This window comes from Bos indicus, chromosome 16 (genome assembly GCF_029378745.1).
Source record: "Bos indicus isolate NIAB-ARS_2022 breed Sahiwal x Tharparkar chromosome 16, NIAB-ARS_B.indTharparkar_mat_pri_1.0, whole genome shotgun sequence".
NCBI classification, from domain to species: Eukaryota; Metazoa; Chordata; class Mammalia; order Artiodactyla; family Bovidae; genus Bos; species Bos indicus.
Window position 1 is genome coordinate 39139608 of NC_091775.1, and position 23948 is coordinate 39163555.

Consider the following 23948-nt stretch of genomic DNA (forward strand, 5'->3'; position numbering starts at 1 on the left):
ATTCATCTTTAATGCACTCCTACTCCTTTTATGTCACTTTCCTTCCTCTGTGTCTACGTTATGCAACAATTTAAGACTATCAGACGGTAAAGAATCTGCCTGCAATGCAGGAGACCTTGGTTCAATCCCTGGGTCAGAAAGATCTGCTGGAGAAGGGAATGGCAACCCACTCCCTTGGCAGATGTGGGCTACAGTCCACGGGGTTGCAAAGAGTCAGACACAACTGAGTGACTAAGCACATTGATACAGCACTTAGTTGTACCGACCAGCACAACTTGGCAATTGACTTACTTGGAGCTTTATACACTCTGTCTTGGTCTATTTAAATTTTAAACATCTGAAATATCTATTTAAGATTTTGTTGTTGTTGTTTACAGCTGAGTCCAGCTGGCACTGATATTACACGAGCCATTGTCTGGGAGCTCCTACCTAGAAACTAATATGTCAAAGTGAGTTACCAGATATAGCTGGCATGAGATTAAGTAATAATGATCGGTCTTTGCAGTTTCCGTGGGCTATGTGGAAAGCCCAAACAAGTAACATCTTTCACAATGCCAAGAATTGGTCCTTTCCACTGTGGGCAATTGGATCTGCTTCTGGTTCTCGTGTATATAGCACTGTTGCAGTTCAACCCAGGATTCTCTGAGTCATACACACACTTATACAGACACACACAGGCCCACACACATGCATATACACACAGACATTTTATAAAATATGTCCCCCACCTCTAAATATCAGATTATTTTAAAATTTCGGAACTTTATAAAATGTTTTTTCATCTTTACTTTCTTTTCAATTGTTTGTGTATGTGTGTGTGTGTGTGTGTTAGTCATTCAGTCATGTCTGAGTCTGAATACCTGCTAAATCTAAACATTTTCTTTAAAGTTTATCTAAAAGAAAATGAGCATCTATGCAATGTTGAAATAAAAACATCCACAAAGATCATCAGTAATGTTATTTAAAGCATCGAGAATACTACAGATTTGACCACAAAAATGTGTATCCATGGGATTATATAATTATAGATTTCCAAATTTGAGATAATTAGGAAACAAATATATTATTCTTTACTATATACCTCTCTGAGGGCACAGATTTTTTCACTGGTCAACTATTTGAAGAAGCATTTATAATTTAAAATCAGGAAAAGATATTTAAAAGTCTAATGACATGCCCTATTTGATAACAGTAGAGATGGAAACCAAGCTTGGCAAAGGTACATCCTTAAGATCACATGACTAGGAAAAAAAAAAATCACATGAATTTTTAGAACCAGACAGGTCAGGAACCCAGGTTATCTGACTTTTACCCACTGGCGTACCTCCCCACCCCACCCCTGCCAATTATATAAAATTGTCTTTATAATAAAATTCTATTAAAAGACATGAGCATCGGATTGCTAGGAAAGGGTATAAAATCACTATTGTGAAAATCTGATCTGGTGCTATGATTAATTAGAGATAAACTTTGATATACAAATAGACTCTCTCTAGTCAAAAACTTAACTCTACCGATGCCACTTGGTGACCCCCTAGGCTTAGTGGCCAACAAAGTTAGTGCCCGTTCAGCTTTTGGAAAGTGCTGAGGCTGGTGCTAAAACTGGACATCTTCAGGAGAGAAAAATCATGATAATCCTCCAGCCAAGCAGCTTTACTCCCAGATTGACAGATCATTAGTAAAGAAAGAAATTTAATGATGTTTTCAAGGGAAGTATGACCACTAATTCTGGAAAATCTTAGTATGAAAACAACCAAATAGAATAAAGTGAAGAAGACTACCAGCGGGTCTGCAAAGCACAACTGAATAGCCAGAAAGGGACCTGATTTCCTTATAGGTAACTCCCTCTTTGGCTAGATTTCAAAAATGTAAAGCTGCAATTTAGGACGGTCTCACCTGCACTCCATATGCATACTTTCTTTAACCAATTTATAGCAAACATAACTTTTTTCCCCCAAAATCTCTTCTCCTACCTACATACCTAATCCATATTATGGTTTGGTTTTTGTGTGTGTGTGTGTATGTGTGTGATTCACCTGAGTTCATAAAATCTTCCATTTTATTTCAGAGATACTTTGTTTTAAAGGTTCTACCTTTCAGTAAGCTAACCACATTGTCAAATCCTACACTATTTTACTTAGAATTGCAGAAGAATAGAGGGGAAAGAAGAAAGTCAGCAAATGAAAGTTCTATCAGTGACTAAAGAATGGTTTTGTAGTGGAATTCAACTCTAGTTTGTCCTGGTTTGTCTTTCTTCTTGGTTCAGCATATTGCTATGAAGTCCTTTCTTGAAAGTAACTTAAAAGCTGGGGAAGAAGAAAAACCTCAAGGTAGAGAAATCTTTAAAAAAAAACTCAAGGATGTGGAAGGAAGAACGGCTGTATTGCATTAAAGGCACACTGGAAACAGCTGTCAAGGAAGAGAGTGATTTAGGTGGTGACTAAAAAGCCACTGTTCTTACCCTTGGTCATCCTCCATTTCTAACTATCTTCTTTTTAATCAATAAAACTTGTTATTAGGTCTTTCCTCTCTCCTGGCTTCTTCCTGTTATTAGTTAAGCAGTATAAAGTCTTCTTGCCAACCCTCACATGATGGGGAGTTGGAAGTGGTGGCTATGACATGAGTCACAGTGACATAGAGATTACTCATAGATTTCCACTCCAGGCAGACAGAATCACCTATTAACAAGGAGTTCTTTAGGGCTGTTCAACAGCAGGGGACATGATTCAGTGGAATAAGATTATCCCTCATGGATTTTTGAGTGCTTTGCCCAAAATCTTTTTTTCTCTCAGATGACCTTAGTGCATCGGCTTCCTTACTAGTTAAAAGTCACATATCCTTAGAGAGGAAATCACCATATAATTAAGGTTTAGGTGTGGCTGACAGACAGTAATGTTCTTGTATGTTGGAGAATGAATTAGTCATGCTTTTTCCCAAGCTCCTTTACCAGTGAAAGGGAACAGAAACACAGTGACTAGAAATGACTAATTAGAAGAGAATCCAACCTAAAGCCAAACATGTATTTTTAGAACAGATATAACTAGATCAGGTCAGAACTAAAATGTTCAATAATTCTATATGTGTCATCATCACCAAGGTCAAACATTTAATGAGTGCTATTGAGAAGTATAGAGCTCTGTTCTACATACTTACCTGCCTCAAGGCTTTCTTCTAACTAGAGAGATAATTACTCATGGGGAGTCATATACAAAGAAAGTGCATGAAAGCCCCAGATAACACATGCCTCTGGAATTTACATGCCTTGTAGAGAATGCAGTAACCCTTCATAACAGGAAAGTTTGTGTGCCAAGACTTTATAGAAGCTCATCCCTGAAAGGGCTGTCAGGTTTGATGGCTGAGTGTGAATCAACGAGGTGTACGGAATAGGCATTTTCACCAAGCACAGTTAACATATATTCATTCAGTCATTCAAAGAAAAGAGCCTAAAGTATATCAGGCACTAATGCTAGAGGGTGGGATACTACAGTTAAAAGTCAGAAAAGGTTCCTGCCCCCTTGAAGCTCATATTCTAGTGTGTGAGCCAACCAACAACAATAATTACAAATTGTCACAAGTTACAAAGCAGATGGTTCATTCAGATGTTGGAAGGGCAATAGTTACACCAAGGTTACTTCTGCTTGGTGATCAGAGAAGGTCTCTATGAAGAGCTGACAGGTTAATGGAGACGTGGAGGAGGAGAAGGAGACATCAGTATAAAGAGTCAGTGGATATAGGGAAAGGCCTAGAATGTGTGGTTAGGCAAAGACATACAAGATCAAAGAAGAACATGAATGAAAAATGAGGAAGGTGTGATTTGTCACATCATCAGTTGCACAGTTGGAATGGGGTGAATGGAGGGACACATCATAATGCAGCTGAGGAAGTGTTGCTGAACTCACACATGACAGAGAGAGGCTCATGCTAACTGTCTTCTCACCACCCACTTCTGTGTCTCCGTTATCCTTCACTCGTTAATGGCTCTGATGGCCACCACATCTACTGGAATATCTCTTCTCTGTTATTACTTTATATTTCAAGGACCTGTGGCCTCATTTCCCAAATAAATTATAAAGTTCCTTGAAGGTGGACTATGTATAATATCTCTCTATTTCTCAGAGCATCCGCTTGCCTGGTGTGTAGTAGATACTTAATGTTTGTTTGAATGAATGAAGACGTTGATAGTGAGAGGATGTGTAGGTCAAGAATAGGTGTGATTGTTCTCAGCGGCACCAATTTGGGGATTGGTCTGAAGTGGTTGACGTAGACAGTGTTTCAGTAAGTCTGCTGTCACCCAACCCGTGGTTAGGTGGTCAAAACTAGGAGAAGTAGCAATAGAAATGGCGTTATTCTCATTTCTGTTTTTTTTTTTTTTTCCCCCTTTGCTTCAGTTGTATCTGACTCTTTGCAAACCTATACAGGTGGACTGTAGCCCACCTGGCTCCTCTGTCAATGGGATTCTCCAAGTAAGAGTACTGGGGTGAGTTGCCATGGCCAGGGGATCTTCTGGACCCAGAGACTGAACTCGCATCTCTCACATCTGCTGCATTGGCAAGTGGATTCTTTACCACTAGCACCACCTGATGTTAAAATAACTGCTTCTTTGTGAAAGTCACTCAGTTGTGTCCGACTCTTTGCAACCCCAAGGAATTTTCCAGGCCAGAATATTGGAGTGGGTAGCCTTTCCCTTCTCCAGGGAATCTTTCCAACCCAGGGATCGAACCTTCGTCTCCCACATTGCAGGCAGATTCTTTACCAGCTGAGCCACAAGGGAAGCCCAGGAATACTGGAGTGGTAGCCTATCCCTTCTCCAGGGGATCTTCCTGACCCAGGAATCAAACCGGGGTCTCCTGCATTGCAGGCGGATTCAACCCATTCCTGTATTCTTGCCTGGAGAATCCCATGGACAAAGGAGCCTCGGAGGCTACTGTCCATGGGGTCACAAGAGTCAGACATGACCGAGTGACTTTCACTTCTTTACCAACTGAGCTATTAGAAACCTCTTAAATTTTCTCTTTCCCTAGACTATACTTAATGGGTGAACTAATTTTTTTTAAAATAAAGATTCACGTTAATTTCAACTTGAAGACCTATCTCTGCAGAGTACTCTGAGCATGGAGGAACAGGTCAATCACCTCAGCTTCCTCCAGGAATGAGTAATTACAGAACAGTCTTCATCCAGTGCATCGTCTAGTGAAAGATTTTCCAAAACAAAGACAAGAACAAAACCAAACCAAAAGCATAACAAAAACAAAAGAACACGATTCAGTCATTGCCTGAAACAGACAATTGTTAAAAATTTTCTATTGGGCTAGATGCTGATAATTTGAAAGCAATTCTAAAAACCCACAATTCTGGATTTGAAAGAGATCTTTGTTACCAAGTCCAACCTATAATTTTTCCAGTAAGGACACTGAAGCCTAACATCAGAGATTTGGTCAGTAATCCTATTGAGTTAGGATCTGAGCCTCCTGATTGCTAACCTAAAGCCCCAACTGTCAATTTCCACAATTGTTTCATAACAGAATTTAAAGCAAAATAGGAGGAAATGTGTACACCTAGTTGTTATAATTTTAAAAAATGTATTGCTTATATCTTAAAGCAACTCATTTTACAGACAAAAATGTTGAAACCTAGAGATGTTATAGTGTGGTAGAGTTCTCAAAAAATGTCCAACTTTAAATCACTGGTTACACTTTGGCTTTTTTTTTTTTTAGCTTTTTATTTTATTTTATTTTATTTTTTCTAATTTTATTTTATTTTTAAACTTTACATACTTGTATTAGTTTTGCCAAATATCAAAATGAATCCGCCACAGGTATAATTCTTTAAAGAGAATTTTAAATTCCCTTCTCTTAAACATTGTTTAAAAATATCAATCTTATCATGTTGACCGTTTTGGCAAATTTTAGTCTTTATTCAATTTAGTTCTATTCAGTTCAATAGAGGACAGAATTGGTAGAGACCTAACAGAAGCAGAAGATATTAAGAAGAGGTGGCAAGAATACACAGAAGAACTGTACAGAAATGATCTTCATGACCCAAATAATCATGATGGTGTGATCACTCACCTAGAGCCAGACATCCTGGAATGTGAAGTCAAGTGGGCCTTAGGAAGCATCACTACAAACAAAGCTAGTGGAGGTGATGGAATTCCAGTTGAGCTATTTCAAATACTGAAAGATTATGCTGTGAAAGTGCTGCACTCATTATGCCAGCAAATTTGGAAAACTCAGCAATGGCTACAGGACTGGAAAAGGTCAGTGTTGATTCCAATCCCAAAGAAAGGCAATGCCAAAGAATGCTCAAACTACTGCACAATTGCACTCATCTCACACGCTGGCAAAGTAATGCTCAAGATTCTTCAAGCCAGACTTCAGCAATACATGAACTGTGAACTTCCAGATGTTCAAACTGGTTTTAGAAAAGGCAGAGGAATCAGAAATCAAATTGCCAACATCCAGTGGATCATCAAAAAGCAAGAGAGTTCCAGAAAAACATCTATTTCTGCTTTATTGACTGCACCAAAGGCTTTGACTGTGTGGATCACAATAAACTGTGGAAAATTCTGAAAGAGATGGGAATACCAGACCACCTGACCTGCCTCTTGAGAAACCTGTATGCAGGTCAGGAAGCAACAGTTAGAACTGGACATGGAACAACAGACTGGTTCCAAATAGGAAAAGGAGTTCGTCAAAGCTGTATATTGTCACCCTGCTTATTTAACTTATATGCAGAGTACATCATGAGAAACACTGGGCTGGAGGAAGCACAAGCTGGAATCAAGATTGCTGGGAGAAATATTAATAACCTCAGATATGCAGATGACACCACCCTTATGGCAGAAAGTGAAGAGGAACTAAAGAGCCTCTTGATGAAAGTAAAAGAGGAGAGTGAAAAAGTTGGCTTAAAGCCCAACATTCAGAAAACTAAGATCATGGCATCTGGTCCCATTACTTCATGGGAAATAGATGGCGAAACAGTGGAAACAGTGTCAGACTTTATTTTTCTGGGCTCCAAAATCACTGCAGATGGTGACTGCAGCCATGAAATTAAAAGACGCTTAGTCCTTGGAAGGTAAGTTATGACCAACCTAGATAGCATATTCAAAAGCAGAGACATTACTTTGCCAACAAAGGTCCATCTAGTCAAGGCTATGGTTTTTCCTGTGGTCATGTATGGATGTGAGAGTTGGACTATAAAGAAAGCTCAGCGCTGAAGAATTGATGCTTTTGGACTGTGGTGTTGGAGAAGACTCTTGAGAGTCCCTTGGACTGCAAGGAGATCCAACCAGCCCATCCTAAAGGAGATCAGTCCTGGGTGTTCATTGGAAGGACTGATGTTGAAGCTGAAACTCCAATACTTTGGCCACCTGATGCAAAGAGCTGACTCATTTGAAAAGACCCTGATGCTGGGAAAGATTGAGGGCAGGAGGAGAAGGGAACGACAGAGGATGAGACGGTTGGATGGCATCACCGACTCGATGGACATGGGTTGGGTGGACTCCGGGAGTTGGTGATGGACAGGGAGGCCTGCCATGCTGTGGTTCATGGGGTCGCAAAGAGTCGGACACGACTGAGCGACTGAACTGAACTGAATTAGTTTGATGTCAGAGACCAGAGTAATACCTGAGAAGGGCTTTAATTTCCTCTTTAGCCTGCTTCACCTACTGTAGACAGTGTTACGGAATTATCCTTGGCTCCATCTTTATTGTGAGGAAAAACTAATTCTCTGTTCTCAGTGGCTTTCTCTGCTCTAGGCATCTGTCCTTTTAACTTGAGATGAAAAACATAAGGAAATAGAAGTCATGCTTCTACTCTTAAGTGTTCAAATGCCTCATAATTGTCTTTTGTTTTATCCAAATAAAAGAATCTTGTTCTACCAGTACTGTCCTTTCAAGAGCTGAGCTGACTTCCTACTTATGTATATCTCCTTCATTGCTACCTGCCTCTAGCTTTATATATTTTTAAAGAAACCTATTTTTTTTTTTACCATTTTCCTTCAGTACATTAAAAATTTTTACCCCCCAAAAATGAATCATTAAAAAAAAATGACTCATGGCAGTTGCCTCCCATAAAGACACCAGTTTCTACAGCTAATGTTGAGATTGATGTTGTGTCTTTTACAAAATGACAACAAGCCTTACTACAAAGGAAAAATGCTACCCAAAGAAGGCAGTGGCTTATGACTCCTCTGGAGCTTTGTTTGTAATCCTACTCAAATGCCCCACGCTTCCAAGGGGACCACACACCTGGAATATTGCAATTTTAGAAAGCTTTTAAAATCTCAGTCAGAACTCACTCCTTTCCCAGAACTTTGCTTTCCTTGGTTTCTTTGTATCCTTTTGGAATTCATCAAGGCGCTCAGACATTTAGAAAAAAAAAAGTCACTGAATAAATATTGAGTAATATGACCCAACTTTTGTGTTTTTAGACATGTGGCAACCAAATTAGTCAACCCAAGGCAAACAGCCTGAGGAATCATTGAATTTTCATAGCCTGGGTTTAGCTCTTGGCTGTCTTCCTTCTTCCTGTCTCTTTCTTTTTTACTCATTTTCAGTGAGATGACTTGTTAAAGGAGTAGGTTGCTTACCTGTCTTTGAGTGTTGGAATCTGCCTGCTTTCTGAATGTTTCTTTTCAAAATTTGTATTGAGAAAGGAAAATTGCCTTGTTAGAGAGCCAGGAAATTGATTAGCAGTAAGCAAAGAGATCCAAATGGGGCTTTCGGGACAAACTTCAATGCATGATTTCCTTGTACAATTTTGAGTTGATGGTCATGTTTCAGTTCTTTTTAATTTACAAAGTTTTTACTCATTTTTCAGCCTCCCTAGATTTCAACGATGCTCCCCCATCAAACCTAACTAAGCCATAGCAACATATTTGAATGTTTTTCTCACCATCTCCCCTGTTAGGCTGTGATAGAGCTCTTAGTGAGCACTTAGATACCAGCAAGCAGTGAATAGAAGAAAAAAACAGAATAAAAAAGGAAGAACAGCAGTGATTTTGACTAGTCCCTCTCCAAGGAAAAATCACAGCAGCCGTGGTTGCTGTAAAATCCACCACTTACAGATTGACTGCTATGTGTCAGTCTGTCTGCCTGCTCTGTGTTTGTTGAATTTTCAAATGACCCTAGGAAGTACATAGTCTTTCTTCCATTTTATTGTTTTGAATATTGAGGCTCAGAGAAGTAAAGTGTCTTACCCAAGTCCACACAGCTGATGAAGTAGCAGGGCCTACTAGAGAACACAGGTCATTCTGATTGCCAAGCCAGTGACCTCGCTTCTCTATTCCGCTGTACTCTCCCGATTATAGTGTAGTTGCTTCTCACTAAAACACTCTCATTTCCCACTTTTCTTGACATCCAGAAATGAATTGAAAAATGGGTAAATAAGTGATTCATCCATAGAGAAATTGGGAGTAGTTTACATATCTGAAGCCAGAATTTTATGTCTTTATCAAAGAGAAGGTACTGAGTTAGCCAAAAAGTTCATGCTTTCTATAACATCAGCTGGGAAAATCTGAATGAACTTTTTGGCCAAGCCAATATTATTGTGTACTCCTAAGATAATAGTTCTAATGTATGAATAATTTATATCTGATTACTACTTTGTATTCACTGAATCCGTTCTAAAGGAGATCAGTCCTGGGTGTTCTTTGGAAGGAATGGTGCTAAAGCTGAAACTCCAGTACTTTGGCCACCTCATGTGAAGAGTTGACTCGTTGGAAAAGACTCTGATGCTGGGAGGGATTGGGGGCAGGAGGAGAAGGGGACGACAGAGGATGAGATGGCTGGATGGCATCACCGACTCAATGGACATGGGTTTGGGTGAACTCTGGGAGTTGGTGATGGACAGGGAGGCCTGGCATGCTGCAGTTCATGGGATTGCAAAGAGTTAGACACGACTGAGCAACTGAACTGAATTGAACTGAGCATTGGAAAGAGCTTCAATTAAATACATAAACTTTGTACTCTGAAATTACAGTCTAAAATAGACCCAGAGTAACATGGAAAATGACAGCATGGGGGAAATTATCAACATAGTCCCAGTAGGGCCACATGGGAAGATTTGCTTTTCACCAGATATCCTCAAGATTCTGGTCAGCTGTCCTTTCAGAAAAATGTCTTAAGACAGTTAAAGTAGATAAGGTGATGTGGATTGTGTTGGTATTTTTGACTCTATGGAAATGGATTTCCTACAGAGGTAAAAGAAAATATATAAGATGAAGTGAAGAGCAGTACACACTATTATGATGCCTCATATTTGCCAGTGTTTTCTATTTCAAATGAGACTTGGCTATACTCAAAGAGCTTTCAACTTTTACCTGAATCTGCATGAAACCACTACAGCTTTACACAGAGTCACTGATCCATATTTTGGGTGAAACCCATTCAAAATAATGTTATTTCACACATTTCTAAAACATTTTCTTCTGCAAAGAACATTTACTCTCCAAATATTTAAGGTGTTTTAATCCTACAATCTAAGGTTTATGACTCATACTTGACTAAAAGTAAACCACGTGTATACCAAGTTGATGATAAAGGAAAAACTGTACTCGTCAACGATCATCATGCAAAGTTCAGGTTCTGGCAGCTGAGATGTGATAATTCACCATAAGATGAATCACAGCTGTACAGTTGGACATTTGTATTGCCTGAAACCTGGTCACTCTCCTTTGTATCTTGTATTGGGGTTTTGTTGTTGTTCAGTAGCCAAGTCGTGCCCGACTCTTCATGATCCCATGGACCGCACCATGCCAGGCCTCCCTGTCCCCCACCATCTCCCAGAGTTTGCCCAAGTTAATTCCATTGCATTGGTGATGCCATCCAACCATCTCCTCCTCTGTCTCTCTCTTCTCTTTCTGTCTTCAGTGGGGCTTCCTTGGTAGCTCAGATGGCATTGAGGTAGAGCTGACTAATAACATCGTGATAGTTTCAGGTGAACAGCAAAGGGACTTGGCCATACATATACATGTATCCATTCTTCCCCAAACTCGCGTCCCATCCAGGCTGCCATCTACCATTGGCAGTGTTGTTTCATTCCACTCCATTGGAGTGGAGTTCCTTGTGCTAAAAATCCTGGTCCCTGTTGACAGTTGCTGGCATTGAGTGGTGGAAGATCCTGCGTATGCTGCTGAGATCTGGATGTGCTACTGAACTTGGCTTTGGTCACTGGGATGTGCTAAACTCAGTCTACAGTCATCCCAGTGAAGGACCTATGTGCCATTTATCAGAGCACTTATTAAAAGGATGCTGTCCTAATTAGAATTGGAGCTTAGTGTAACCAAAGAAACGCAAATGAATGCCACAGCTGTATCTCACTGCTTTTCATAAGCCTTGCAATAAAAGCTAAACAGTTTTTAGTGGCTTTTACAATTATACTTCCCTTCAATTTTCCAAAGGTTACAGGGCCTGAACCACACAAATCCCATTAAAGTAAGTAGTTGTTGTGCAATATAAGTTCCTTTGAAAACATTCTTCAATGCCCATAAAATGATCAGCGGGCTCCTCTGTAGATCTGCTTGCTTGCCATGTTTTCAACCAAAAGACAGATGACAGGCTTTGATGTGGTGGTTGGTTTCTGCTACTGAAGCTGGCATTTTATCTTCTTGCATCAGATTTCTTCTCAAATGGATGTGACTCAGGCATACGAAACACATTTTTTTCTTCAGATTTTATCCCTAAAATATGTTTTTGCTGTACCTTTAAATTACATTTGGCTGACCGATTTGGAATCTCGAGTCTCCCACAAGATACAGAGCGGGAGAGGGTCAGGGTCTTTGGGAGTTAACTGGAGCCCAAGTGGGGAGTACAAAGCCTTAGTGAGGAGGGATCTCTGTCTGCTGTCTGGTCCTCAGGCTTGAGGCTGGCACTCCTCCCTGTCTTCTCCACCCTCCCTTCAGTGTAACTTCAGCAGTCCCAAGTCAAGTTCTGAGTGAATTTCAAGCTAGAGTCAAGAACGGAGCTATTGTTCTCTCTAACTTCTCCATGAAAGCCTGAGGCATCTCCTCACTAGAATTTAGAGCTTTCTTTTCTAAAGAGGAGCTTGATAAGTATTCTAACATCCTATTCCACTGGAAACTCCATTCTCTTTAAGACTCTTCCTCCTGTTTGTTTCAATTATTCATTATCTTAGATCTACTTATCTTGTAGGAAATAAAAATGAAGGACTAGCTCCTTCATTTAGGGAAGAGTCAGAAGCTCTCTCCCATCTCTAAATCTGATGATGAAGCTATTTAAAAGAGAAACATGGTAAAAGAATGTTTTCTTCCTCCACAGGTAAATAATTTTACCAGGGACAAAAAGATAATGTTAACCTAATTATTTGCTATATGCTATTAAAAAGACTAATTGGAATTCAGACATGATTCATCCTCTTAAACTTTAGTTAAATCACCAGGGTGGGTCCTGGTGGCTCCGATAGTAAAGAATCTGCCTGCAGTGCAGGGGACCCAGGTTTGATCCCTGGGTTGGGAAGATCCCCTGGAGAAGGGAATGGCAGCCCACTCCAATATTCTTGTCTGGAGAATTCCATGGACAGAGGAACCTGGCAGACTACATGGGGTCCATGGGGTCAGAAAGAGTCAGACATGACTGAGTGACAAACACACCCACAAATCACCAAGGTTCTAATTTTCTGAAATTACTTCTATGCCACAATACTCTTTCAAATTTTATTGTCACTTAATTTATCAAAAGACCTTATGTCTTTTTTATAGAAATACCTGAGTGCATTGAGGTGATAAAACATTTGCATAGAAAGAAATGAATCATACTTTTAAAAAATATTTGATTATACACTAAAATATGTATAGGAATTTAGATATGAAGGAATCAATATGGATTGGAGGTATCAGCAAATTTTATAGAGAAAGTAGAATTAAAGTGTGTCATGGAAACAGATTTTGCACTGTGTCCTAAAAGGAAAGAAAGAGAAATGCTAATATGAATGTGGGGAGAAGACAGAAGATGAGGGTTTACTGCTGTGTGAAAGTAACCCTGCACATGCTTAACTGGTGAAGCAAGGACTTACAGAGGCCTTTGAAATGGAAATCCAAGAACATCTCGATCAAAGTAGCTGTCCTACATGAGAATTGTTGCATTTTTTTTAATGGCTTTTCTGGCAGAAATAACATGTAGAACACATGGACCCCCTTCCTGAGACCCTCTTTATATGACTAGTATGGATAAACCTTTTTACTGATACAGAGTTTTCCTGGGGTAGTGTTTTTTTACTTATATCTCTGACTTAATTGTCTCACTCCTGCGTGGGGCGTCTATTGTCATTTGCACTTAAAAAGTAAGGTGGAAATAGAAGTCCTGGCTTCCACACTACTATATATAGAATGGATAACCTACAAGGACCCACTGCATAGCACAGAAAATGATACTCATATTTCGTAATAACCTATAAGGGAAAAGAATCTGAACAATTATGTATATATTCTTTTGTACATATTGTACATATACTATATATATTGCATATATAAGATACTATGTAATATATAAAATAGTATATATCACACATATACAATATTGTATATTATATATAGAAAATATTATATAAAATACATACTATATATAAAATAATATATATATAGAAAATTCATATACATATGGATATATATGGATATATATTTGGATATATATATTTGAATCACTTTGTGATATACCTGAAAATAACACAACATTGTAAATCAAGTATACTTAAATAAAAAAAAAAAAAAAAAGAAGTCCTGGCTTCTAGCTCTGGCTCCGTTTCAGCTTGTATTGTGATTTGAGGCAAATCACTTCATTCTTCTAGCCCTCACTGACCTCATCTATAAAATAAGAGGGTTGAATTACATAATTTCTCTGGTTTTATGTGGTGCCAATATTTTATGACTCATGAATCAAGTGAAAATTCACCTGTTAATAAGATAAACAGGTGATCTTATTTTTTTTTTTGCTTGTTTTTGTTGGAAAGCATGAGAATAACTACGTTCTTGAAATTTACACAATCATAACATAATCTTCCATAAAATCTGTAAACACCTTGGATTTGAAACATAATTTTGATAAATATGTATCCATATACCCTGGTGGCCCAGTGGTAAAGAATCTGTCAATGCAGGAGACACAAGTTTGATCCGAAGGTCAGGAAGATCCCCTGGGAAAGGAAATGGTAACCCATTCCAGCATTCTTGCCTGTGAAAACCTATGGACAGAGGAGCCTCATGGGCTATAGTCTGTGGGGTCGTGACAGAGTCAGACGCGACTGAGCGACTCAACAACCACCACCACCCTGTGGTTATTCTGCGCTTTGGTGAATCCTACCTGTTCCAGAATTCCAAGTGTGTGAAGTTGCTCAGTCATGTCTGACTCATGGACTGTAGCCTGCCAAGTTCCTCTGTCCATGGGATTTTCCAGGCAAGAATACTGGAGTGGGTTACCATTTCCTTCTCCAGGGGATCTTCCCAATCCAGGGATCGAACCGTAGTCTCCCACAGTGCAGGCAGACTCTTTACCATATGAGCCACCAGGGAAGCCCCTTCCAGAATTCCAAAGAATTAGCCATTTCCTGATGTCCAGTTGGCTGTCAGTATCCTTGAACAGCATCCTTCTAAACTGACCTTTTATAGTAGCTGTTTTTACGAGAAAGATAATATTCCAGCAATAATAAAAATACACTAGTTTCTCTCCCCTATATTCAACCAGAGTTTATATTCTAAGTCTTTATCGCAGGTGTTTCAAATGTCTCACATTTGTAAATGTGCTCTATTTTGTCCACATTTCCTTTCAAGCCGCTGATGAGACTGTACGGGATCCTGTTCTGTGTTCCTGGGGGAAAACAGGGAGCTCGTAGTTCGTGATTAGTGAGCAAAGACAGACAAGCCCAGGGCTGCCGCTTGAGTGGTGTCTGCTGGCCCCTCACTGTCTCTTCCTATTATATTACACTTGTGCTCTGGAGGATGTTTACCAGAGCCACACTCTGTGGACCCCTGTCATTTGTGTGTCTTTTCTCACCTTCAACATGATCTGGACTGGTGTTTTCATTTGTTAAAAACAACAAGGACATTCACTGGGAAACTTCTGCTGGAATCCTTTCAGGTCATCATAGCTATTTATTCTCTGTCATAAACTATAATTCTCCATTTCCCTTACCCCCACGTCAGGGGAGTCGGTGGTTTATGGTGGACAGTCAGTGGAATTTGAGTGAACAGTGGAAGATTTCAAAGAACTACTGAGAGATTCTGTAGCAGGTTGTAGCACTAAGAACAAAACATAAAACCTTCTTGTTCTCCATTACAGTTTGGCAGTACAAGAAGAAATGGGCTTCCCAAACAGCATAAAGGATTTAGAATTTGTGGTTATACCTGTGAAAACAGTTCCTCTGAGGAAAGAAAGCAAATCATGGGATTGGATTAATAAGAAATTTCCTTTACATGATTAAAATGGCCCAGGGTCTGATCATTGGTCTCAGTCTGGGGTTGGTATGGAAGTTAGAGATTTTTTCAGACTTCTGTTTAACAGGAACATGAAACGCAGTTGTGGTGCTGTCATAAAGGCATGAATGACCGAGAGAGAGAGAAGCCTGAAGCGCAAGACATGTAGAACTGTAAACAAAAAGATTTGGAAAGAGAATGGGAGCAACAGGAATGCCTCCATATATTCAAACATGAAGGAGAATACAAATGCAAGGCAACAACCGAAAGATGTATGATCCTAGGTGTTTGAATTGTAGTGTTGACATTGTTGTAAAGTAATTTTTCTAATAGCTAAATGGTGGTAAAATCAAGGGTGTTGTTGAAATATTCCAGGCTTTGATTGTTGTTGCTGCTGTTGTTCAGTCACTCCCAGAAATCATGATAATCAAACTGGCTTCATTCTCAAGATACCACTGATCTGACCTTCTTTCTTATTGAGAGTGTCACAGAAGCGCCTTCAAAGCAGGGCTCCTGGTTGAGGCACCACCATGGAAAGAACCAGAGAGGTGGTCAATTCTGAAGACAACCATATTGATGAAAGAATGAATGTCAGCAGCTTCTTAGACACAGAATGGGGGAACGGGGTTGAGATCATATGGTTTTTTTCCTACAGAAACAGTTTCCTCAAGACAGGGAAAGTTTCACATTTTCCCTGGACACAAATTCAGCAAGCACTGACTGTATACGGGTGCTCTACCTCTCAGGAGGGAACGAGCAGTCTCTGTTCTGAGCTCCAAGGGCATCACTGGTGAAGGAGCACTCGTGGAGAAGGTGGGCTCTCAGCAGAAGTCTTGGAGGCCTCAGGTAGGCACTGAGAGATCTGGGCTGGGAGCTCCTAGATTTAAGCTGTACTCTGAATCCCCACCCAACTCTGAAACATGCCCCCAGTCTACAGGAATGATACTATAGCTCAGGTGTGGATCATTCCTCCTGGGACATCAGGATTCACACTAGTAGTTTTCTTGAGTGTTTGTGTTTTCATAGTTACAGAGGGTCAGGAGACTTCTGTTGTTGTTCAGTGGCTCAGTCATGTCTGAGTCTTTGTGATCCTATGGACTCTAGCCTTCCAGCCTCCTCTGTCCATGGAATTTCCCAGGCAGGAATACTGGAGTGGGTTGCCATTTCCTTCTCCAGGAGGTCTTCCCAACCCAGGGATCGAACCCATGCAGGTGGGTTCTTTATCACTGTGCCACCTGGGAAGCCCTCAGGAGAATTTACATGTCAAAAAAAAGTGACTTGAGAGCTACTTCCATTGAATGTGGAACAAGTGGCCATGCTCTCTTTCCCTCCATCCTCACTTTCACTCCTTGTATTTTCCTTCGAGATGAGTGGGGAAAGCGATTGGAAGTGTGAGTCTGGTTCATCAGGCTGAGTATGTGACTTGGGCCTGAGCAACTCGAGCTGTAAATCTCTGAGTACTTCAGGGGCTCTGTGGTGCCTTGAGTATGAGGGTGAGGGCTAAGACAGTGATGTTAGCACAGCTGGTATCCTGCTCAGCTCCACAAGTCCAACGCTCCTGCTGAACCGAGGGAGGGCAGCCGGACAGGAGCACACTACTCTCTCACAGCCCTGGGCAGGCTGGACCAACTGGCCATGGTGCCTTTGGGGTAACTCCGAGAAAATCAAGGAGAAATCTTGATGGCTAAAAACTTGAGGACATGATTCTCCAAAGGTTCCTAAGACTTCAAAGCCCTAGAACTCAAATTTGGGGTGAAACTGGTTCAGAGGTCTTTCAGGACTGTTCTTGAGTTCTTGGTGAGTTCAAGGTCAGCGTCAGCTGGGGTGGGTAGGTGTTGTAGCACTAGCCCTGATCTAAGCTGATGCCCTTGATGCCTGACTCAGCAACAGCATGGAGCCTTGAACAAACAGTGAGGGATTATTTTCTTTTTCCAGGAAGATGCATGGGAAAAACAGAAATCCTTCTTATCTGTTTGAATATGGCTTTTCCTTTATAACTGCATTTGTGTTGATGTGGGTTTGTTGAGGTGACATAACCAGGGAATTGTTCGGCTCCTCGGTTATGAAACTGTGTGAATGAACATAGCATTACCTAAGACAAATGAAGTCCAAGGCAATCTCTTCTCCTTTCCCCATCTCTGGAGATGTCCAGAGAATATAGAGAGGAGTGAAATATTTCTTTAGCCCTCTTTGACAAAACAGGCTTCAAGGAGCATATGAAAAGATCTCTCTGACAGTTCAGGTCTGGTTGAAGATTTAGAAGCAACAAACAAACATCAGAACTGCTGTGGGTTCTTGGTGTATGAACTTGAGGGCACCAAAACCTGTATTTGCACCTGGAAAGTGGCATTTGGCCCTAGCACTTTGATGAGCATGGGAGCCAAGGAAACAGTTTCACTGTGGATACACAGTGAAGAGGTATAAACCAGACCTCTGACATGACTTTAGCTCCTTTATCATCAATTTCTTGTATTCCAGATGATCAACTGAACTCAGAGGAAAAGAAGAAGAGAAAGCAGCGGAGGAACAGGACAACCTTCAACAGCAGTCAGCTGCAGGCTTTGGAGCGTGTCTTTGAGCGGACACACTACCCAGATGCGTTTGTGCGAGAAGACCTTGCCCGCCGGGTGAACCTCACTGAGGCCAGAGTGCAGGTAACCAGAGTACTCCCCACCTCAAGGGCACATCTCTGAAGACTGTTGAAAAACACCACTTGTAGATTTCAGACCAGAGCTGATAGTAAGAAAGATTATAAATGGGCAGCATGAGGACAGAATCAGTTTTTGACTGTGTTTCTTTTGGTAGAAGCATATTTTAAAAAATCAAAGTGAAGGCCTTTCAGTAGGGCAGAATATGCCTTGCTAGCGGTCTCACTCCTCTCATTGTTTCCCGCCTTTCCAGATTCATGTTATAAACATTGTCCATCAGCGCATTTGACTCTGCACCTTCCCCACCACCTTGCCCCAGCTTTCAACTTGAGCAGTCAGGTGCTCAAAGAGATGAACTCTCTGTCCCCTACCTCAGTTTTCTTCCCCAGACTTTGGGAATGTCCAAATCTCCAAGAAACATATTTATAGTGATGGACATGGATGGCAGTGGGGAATGAACACATCAAAGATCTTGAACTTAGAAACTGCATTAAGAGCACATTTAAGTAGGTGATTTTGTGTTTCTGTGAAGTAAAGATGGGTAAGTGTATGTAAAACAAGGTGAAGAGAGAATAGTAATTCTTTCAAATATTAATGCCATGGCTCATCAACTACAAGCCAGGCATCTAGAAATAATACAATCTGTGATTAGAAATAATAATGATGATAATAATAACTAATATGAGTTGAGCCCTTATATGCCAAACAGTGTCCTTAGTTACATAACTAATCTGTCTAATCCTCACCCCAATTCAGTGAGGTGGATAATATTATTCATCTGACAGATACGGAAACTGAGACTCAGAAGTTAAAGGATTGTGTATCATGTGACACAGCTAGGAAGGGGCTGAACTAGAATTTGAAGACACATATGCAGATCTAGAGTTCATGTTTTTAAGCATTACAGTAGGTTTTAAATAAATACATAAATACAAGTCCTCTGGCTACATGCTTTTTCAAGCAGTGTTTTGCTATCTCTGCTCAGAGTCCAGATTTGATTATCTTCCATATTGCTAGAGGTAGGCTTGTCTTCCCTAATAAATTATTGTTTGTAAATCTGTGTCCAGTCTGAGATTGAAGAATTTCTTCTTGAAAAATACTTTTTTTAAAAATGTATTTACTTTTGGTTCTGCTGCATCTTCATTGCTGTGCGGGCTTTTCTCTAGTTGCAGAGAGCGGGGGCCTACTCTTCATAGCAGTGCATGGGTTTTTCATTGCGGTGGCTTTTCTTGTTGGGGAGCATGGGCTCTAGAGCACAGACTCAATAGTTGCGGTGCACGGGCTTAGTTGCTCTGCAGCATGTAGGATCTTCCTGGACCACAGATCAAACCCCTGTCTCCTACTTTGGTAGGTGGAATCTTCATCCCTGAACCACTGGGGTAGGCCCTGGGCTTGAAGGATTTCTTTCTGCAAACGATAACTCTCTTGATGGGGGACTTGGGCTAGGGTGTGGACGGGTGTGGAGGCTAGGAACTGTATGCAGAACCCTATACTGTGAGAGATATTTGTTGAGTTGAGGGAGAGGGTCTGAGAGGTTGCCTCAGCCTGAAGACAGTGTGCAGGCATTGTCCCTGTGAAATGGGGATTTCACCCAGAAGTCCTCCCCAGGAGAGAAAAAAATGTCTTTGACAAAAGGAGTAAGTTGCCTGGGCGCTGTGGTACCCACAAGGATAGGTTAAGAGAAGGCAGATGTGAGGATGCTGATATTACTATGTGGGAGTCTCTCGGGGCTCAGATGAGAGTGGTCCACAGGCACAGACTCAGTTGTGCTCTCTCTATCCTGCTGTCCAAAGCACAACTCTGAGGTCTGCCTTCCCACACCCTCTTCCCCCATGCTGCTCACCACAGATCTCCAAACACACTCCCTGTTTCTACTCTTAAATCCTTTCTTCTCTCCTCCAAAACCCATATTTTTTATGCCCCAGGCTTGGCCTACAGTGGCATAATAAATAATTTTAGATCAATAACTCACAATGCCTGAAAGTACCACTTTTGCTATGGCGATTTGAATTTTAAATAAGGGAACCTGAACAGGGCAATGCTGGGAATTAACAAAAAAAGGTGTAAGAGCAATTTTGGATTAGGGAGCTAAATTGGTCCCATCACAATAAGCAAATGACTTTCTTATATGTTGAAACTGTTTTATCTTCTTCCTTTTCCATCCTACTATGTTCTAAAATCTTTTAGAATTGTGAACATTTCCCATGTAAGCAGGACAGAGTTCTCCCTTTGTGACTTTATTCTTCCTCTGTGAAGACTTACCCTTTGCCAGTCTGAACCACTGCCTCTGAATCTGGCCTTCTTTATATTTATGGCCTTTATCACAATGTGACATATATTATATTGAGTTGTATGCAGGCCAACTTCCCCAGCTAGACTGTGAAGTTCTCTTGGATGGAAGCCATATCTTATCATCTTAACAATCTCATTTTTTCCCTGTCTTTTTTTTCTTTCAAATATTTATCAAGCATTTGTTATTCTCTTGGAACTGGTTTGGGTTTGCTGGGGATAAATAATAAACACTGGCTCTTTCCTTAAAGATGTTCCAGACTGGGAGCAGAGAAGACAAATGTGCAGATCATACTGTTATCATAGCATAAGATGATTCCTACACTAAAGGAATGTTCAAGAACTAGTGATAGATCAGAGGAAGGAATGATTAAATCTGCCTGGGGAAAAAGAAAATATATGAACGTTGAGTAGTCATTCTATGCCAAGTCTCACAACAACCTGTGAGTTGGTATTATCATCTTTACTTGATTGTGAGACAAAGGATCAGAGACATATATAACTATCCAAGCACAAATCTTTAAGTCATGGAGCCAGTATTTTTCTTTAACTCTGGTAGATTTTAAAATCACGTTCCTTCCACTCTAACATTTCACAAAGAAGATGATGTTCAAGTTAAATCTTAAAAAAAAAAGCCATGTCTTTGGCACCTGGATAAAAGGGGAGAATACTGCAGACAGAGAGAACATTGGGTGTGAATACATATAGGTGGGAAAATAGCCAAATGCATTTGGGAGTCTTAACCCCAGAGTAAGATCTGAAATGATGAAGCACCAGTGCATGAGGGCCAAGTGATACAGAATGTGGCTGAATCAATGGACAATGAGCTAATTCTTGAACAGTCTTTGTTCTAGAATAAAGATAAGATATTATCTTTGATATGTTTGATAAAACATTTTGATTTTATGCTGTGGGTGACAGAGTCAGTGGATGATAGAAAGCTAAAGAGAAGCACTAATATAATTATATCTGCATTTAAAATGATAACTCTAATAGGAATGTGAAGGACACCTTAGAAACAAAAGAGCTGAAGCCAGAAAAGATTCTTCCTCTACTGATTTGCGCCCTGGCCTTCCATGGGGCACCAATCACGTGGTACTCTATGTGAATGTTGCCAGCTAGCGCTGTAAAATTGTCCTACTCTGCACTGTAGGATTTCTTTCTCCCACACCTTGTCATGCCTTTCCAGAACTGTACCTAAAATTCTTGCATTGCTGTCTTTCAAATTTACATGTCTATCTTCTTTTAGTAGACTGTGAGCTGCTTATGAGCAGAGAGTAAGTCTCGTCTCTCCATCGCAGTATTTAGGCCAGGAACTAGAATGCAGTCTCCACAAAGACTTTGTGAATGAGTAAATGAAGAAATAAAATTCCACAGCAGTACAAAAGAGTTGTAAGATCATGAGTCAGATGTCCTTGAGCTCAAAAACTCAGTCATTTTTTACTTCTGTGAACTTCAACAGAGTCCATCTCATTGAGATGGTTTTCTCAACTCTGAAATAGAAATAATAACACCTAATTGTGGAATTGTCATAACTATGAAAAATGTAGGTAACATGTTTGTATAAATTCTTAGCCCTAGTAGCACTTCGGAGAAGGCAATGGCACCCCACTCCAGTACTCTTGTCTGGAAAATCCCATGGATGGAGGAGCCTGGTGGGCTGCAGTCCATGGGGTCGCTAAGAGTCGGGCACGACTGAGCAACTTCACTTTCACTTTTCACTTTCATGCACTGGAGAAGGAAATGGCAACCCACTCCAGTGTTCTTGCCTGGAGAATCCCAGGGACGGGGGAGCCTGGTGGGCTGCCATCTATGGGGTCGCACAGAGTCAGACACGACTGAAGCAACTTAGCAGCAGTAGCACTTAATAAATGGTAGAGTTCTTATTAGCTGTCCTCAATGGTATCAGTGCTGCCCATTTCCTTGGAAGCCTGCAATTAAATATACTCCAACCAGCTTCCAACTTTCAGTATCTGAATTTCTGTTTTACAAGTTTCTTTCTAGAACTTCAGGAGACATGCCAGAAGTGTTGGAACATTAATAACCAGTGACTGACAGGAGCCAATGTATGAATCCACAACTCTTTCACCCCTCCAGTGGGAGGTGTGTGCCCTGTGTTACCCTTAGGGTCCCTCAAGGACTAAGCTCCCACAGACAGAGCTGGTTCAGTAGCACACCAGTTAGAGGCTGCTTTTCTTCTGTTACTTCCTCCCTCTTCTGTGGTTATTCCTTGCACCTCCCAGATAAACAATTTGCTTCTGAAATCCTTAACGCAGGGTCTACTTCTGGGAAGATGGGAGATTTTCTTTAAATATCCAACAAGTGTCATAAAAGCAGATGATGTTTCTGCCCTTTGAAGAACTTTGAAGAAACTTTAAAAACATCATTATACCTGTGGCAGAAGTCTGGATGAGATTTTTCTTTTTTATTATAATTCCAAAAGGAATTATAATCCACAATTTGCTGTCAAATGGGCTCGTCATGGGTTCAAATGGGTTCCCATATCTGGTGGCTTGATCATTGGAAGCACCTTTTAGTCTTTGTTCTTAATAGCCCTGGTACATGGCCCACTGGGGACGGATTATGGCATGTTCTCGAAAGAATCCCATGCTTAGTCTATATCTTCCTTGGGAAGGTATTATATGGTAAAAATCAACCAGGAGTTTATTCATGGAACCTCTCCTTTGTTTTTCCTCTCCCTCCTCATGCCCTTCTCTCCTTCTGACAATCTTCCAGGTGTGGTTTCAGAACCGAAGAGCCAAATTCCGCAGGAATGAGAGAGCCATGCTGGCCAATAAAAATGCTTCCCTCCTCAAATCCTACTCAGGAGACGTGACTGCTGTGGAGCAGCCCATCGTACCTCGTCCTGCTCCAAGACCCACTGATTATCTCTCCTGGGGGACGGCCTCTCCGTACAGGTGAATGACTGGCCCACTCTCCCTTGCTCCACCTCCACACATTTCTCAGCGGTTGGTCACATTCAAAGCTGCTTGTGCAGCTGGCTGACATTTCTTACTGGGTTAACCTCTTCAGAGACATTCAACTTGCTGACATCCCCAGATTTTCACAGGAGATCACTAGTTGCCCCAGGAGCAGGGTCTGGGGCAGAAGAGAGAGGGGCAGGCCAACAGCAGTCTCCTCTTGGACTCAGGAACTCTTGCAAAGGTTTCAAAGATGGGGAAGAATCTAAAAGAAAAAATCATTAAGCTATGCCCAGAGTCCCTCTTGCAATCATTCTGGAACAAAACTTTATTCCATTTCCAAACTGGATAGATCGGTTGGATTATGCTCAAGTAGGAATTTAACACATAAGGCTCTAAGTGTAGGACCAAAGGCAAACTTCACAATAAAACTGATGTGGAATGAAAAGAAGTAAGGAAGGGGAAAAAGAAGGAGAGAGACAGAGAGAGAAGGGAAAAAACCCAAGATCATTCAGATCACTCTAATGGCCATAGTTCTTTATTAATAGGTGGGAATGTCTTATGATCCAAGATGCTTTCCTATTCTATTGCTAGTTCTTGTCAACTTATTTGAAGTTCTTTTGGGGTTAGTTTGTGTGGGTTTAAGAAATATATATATGAAAGCAGT

The 23948-nt window shown here is 40.8% G+C and overlaps 1 protein-coding gene across 3 annotated transcripts in view; it reads left to right on the top strand.

Annotated features, from left to right (window-relative positions):
• Positions 1-23948, top strand: part of PRRX1 (paired related homeobox 1) — an 85736-nt gene that overhangs the window by 42101 nt on the left and 19687 nt on the right. For all 3 annotated transcript variants that reach the window (XM_070768136.1, XM_070768134.1, XM_070768135.1), the window contains exons 2-3: positions 17902-18077; positions 23097-23278. In XM_070768136.1, the coding sequence (XP_070624237.1) occupies positions 17902-18077; positions 23097-23278 (358 nt within the window). The remainder of the gene's footprint in view (positions 1-17901; positions 18078-23096; positions 23279-23948) is intronic.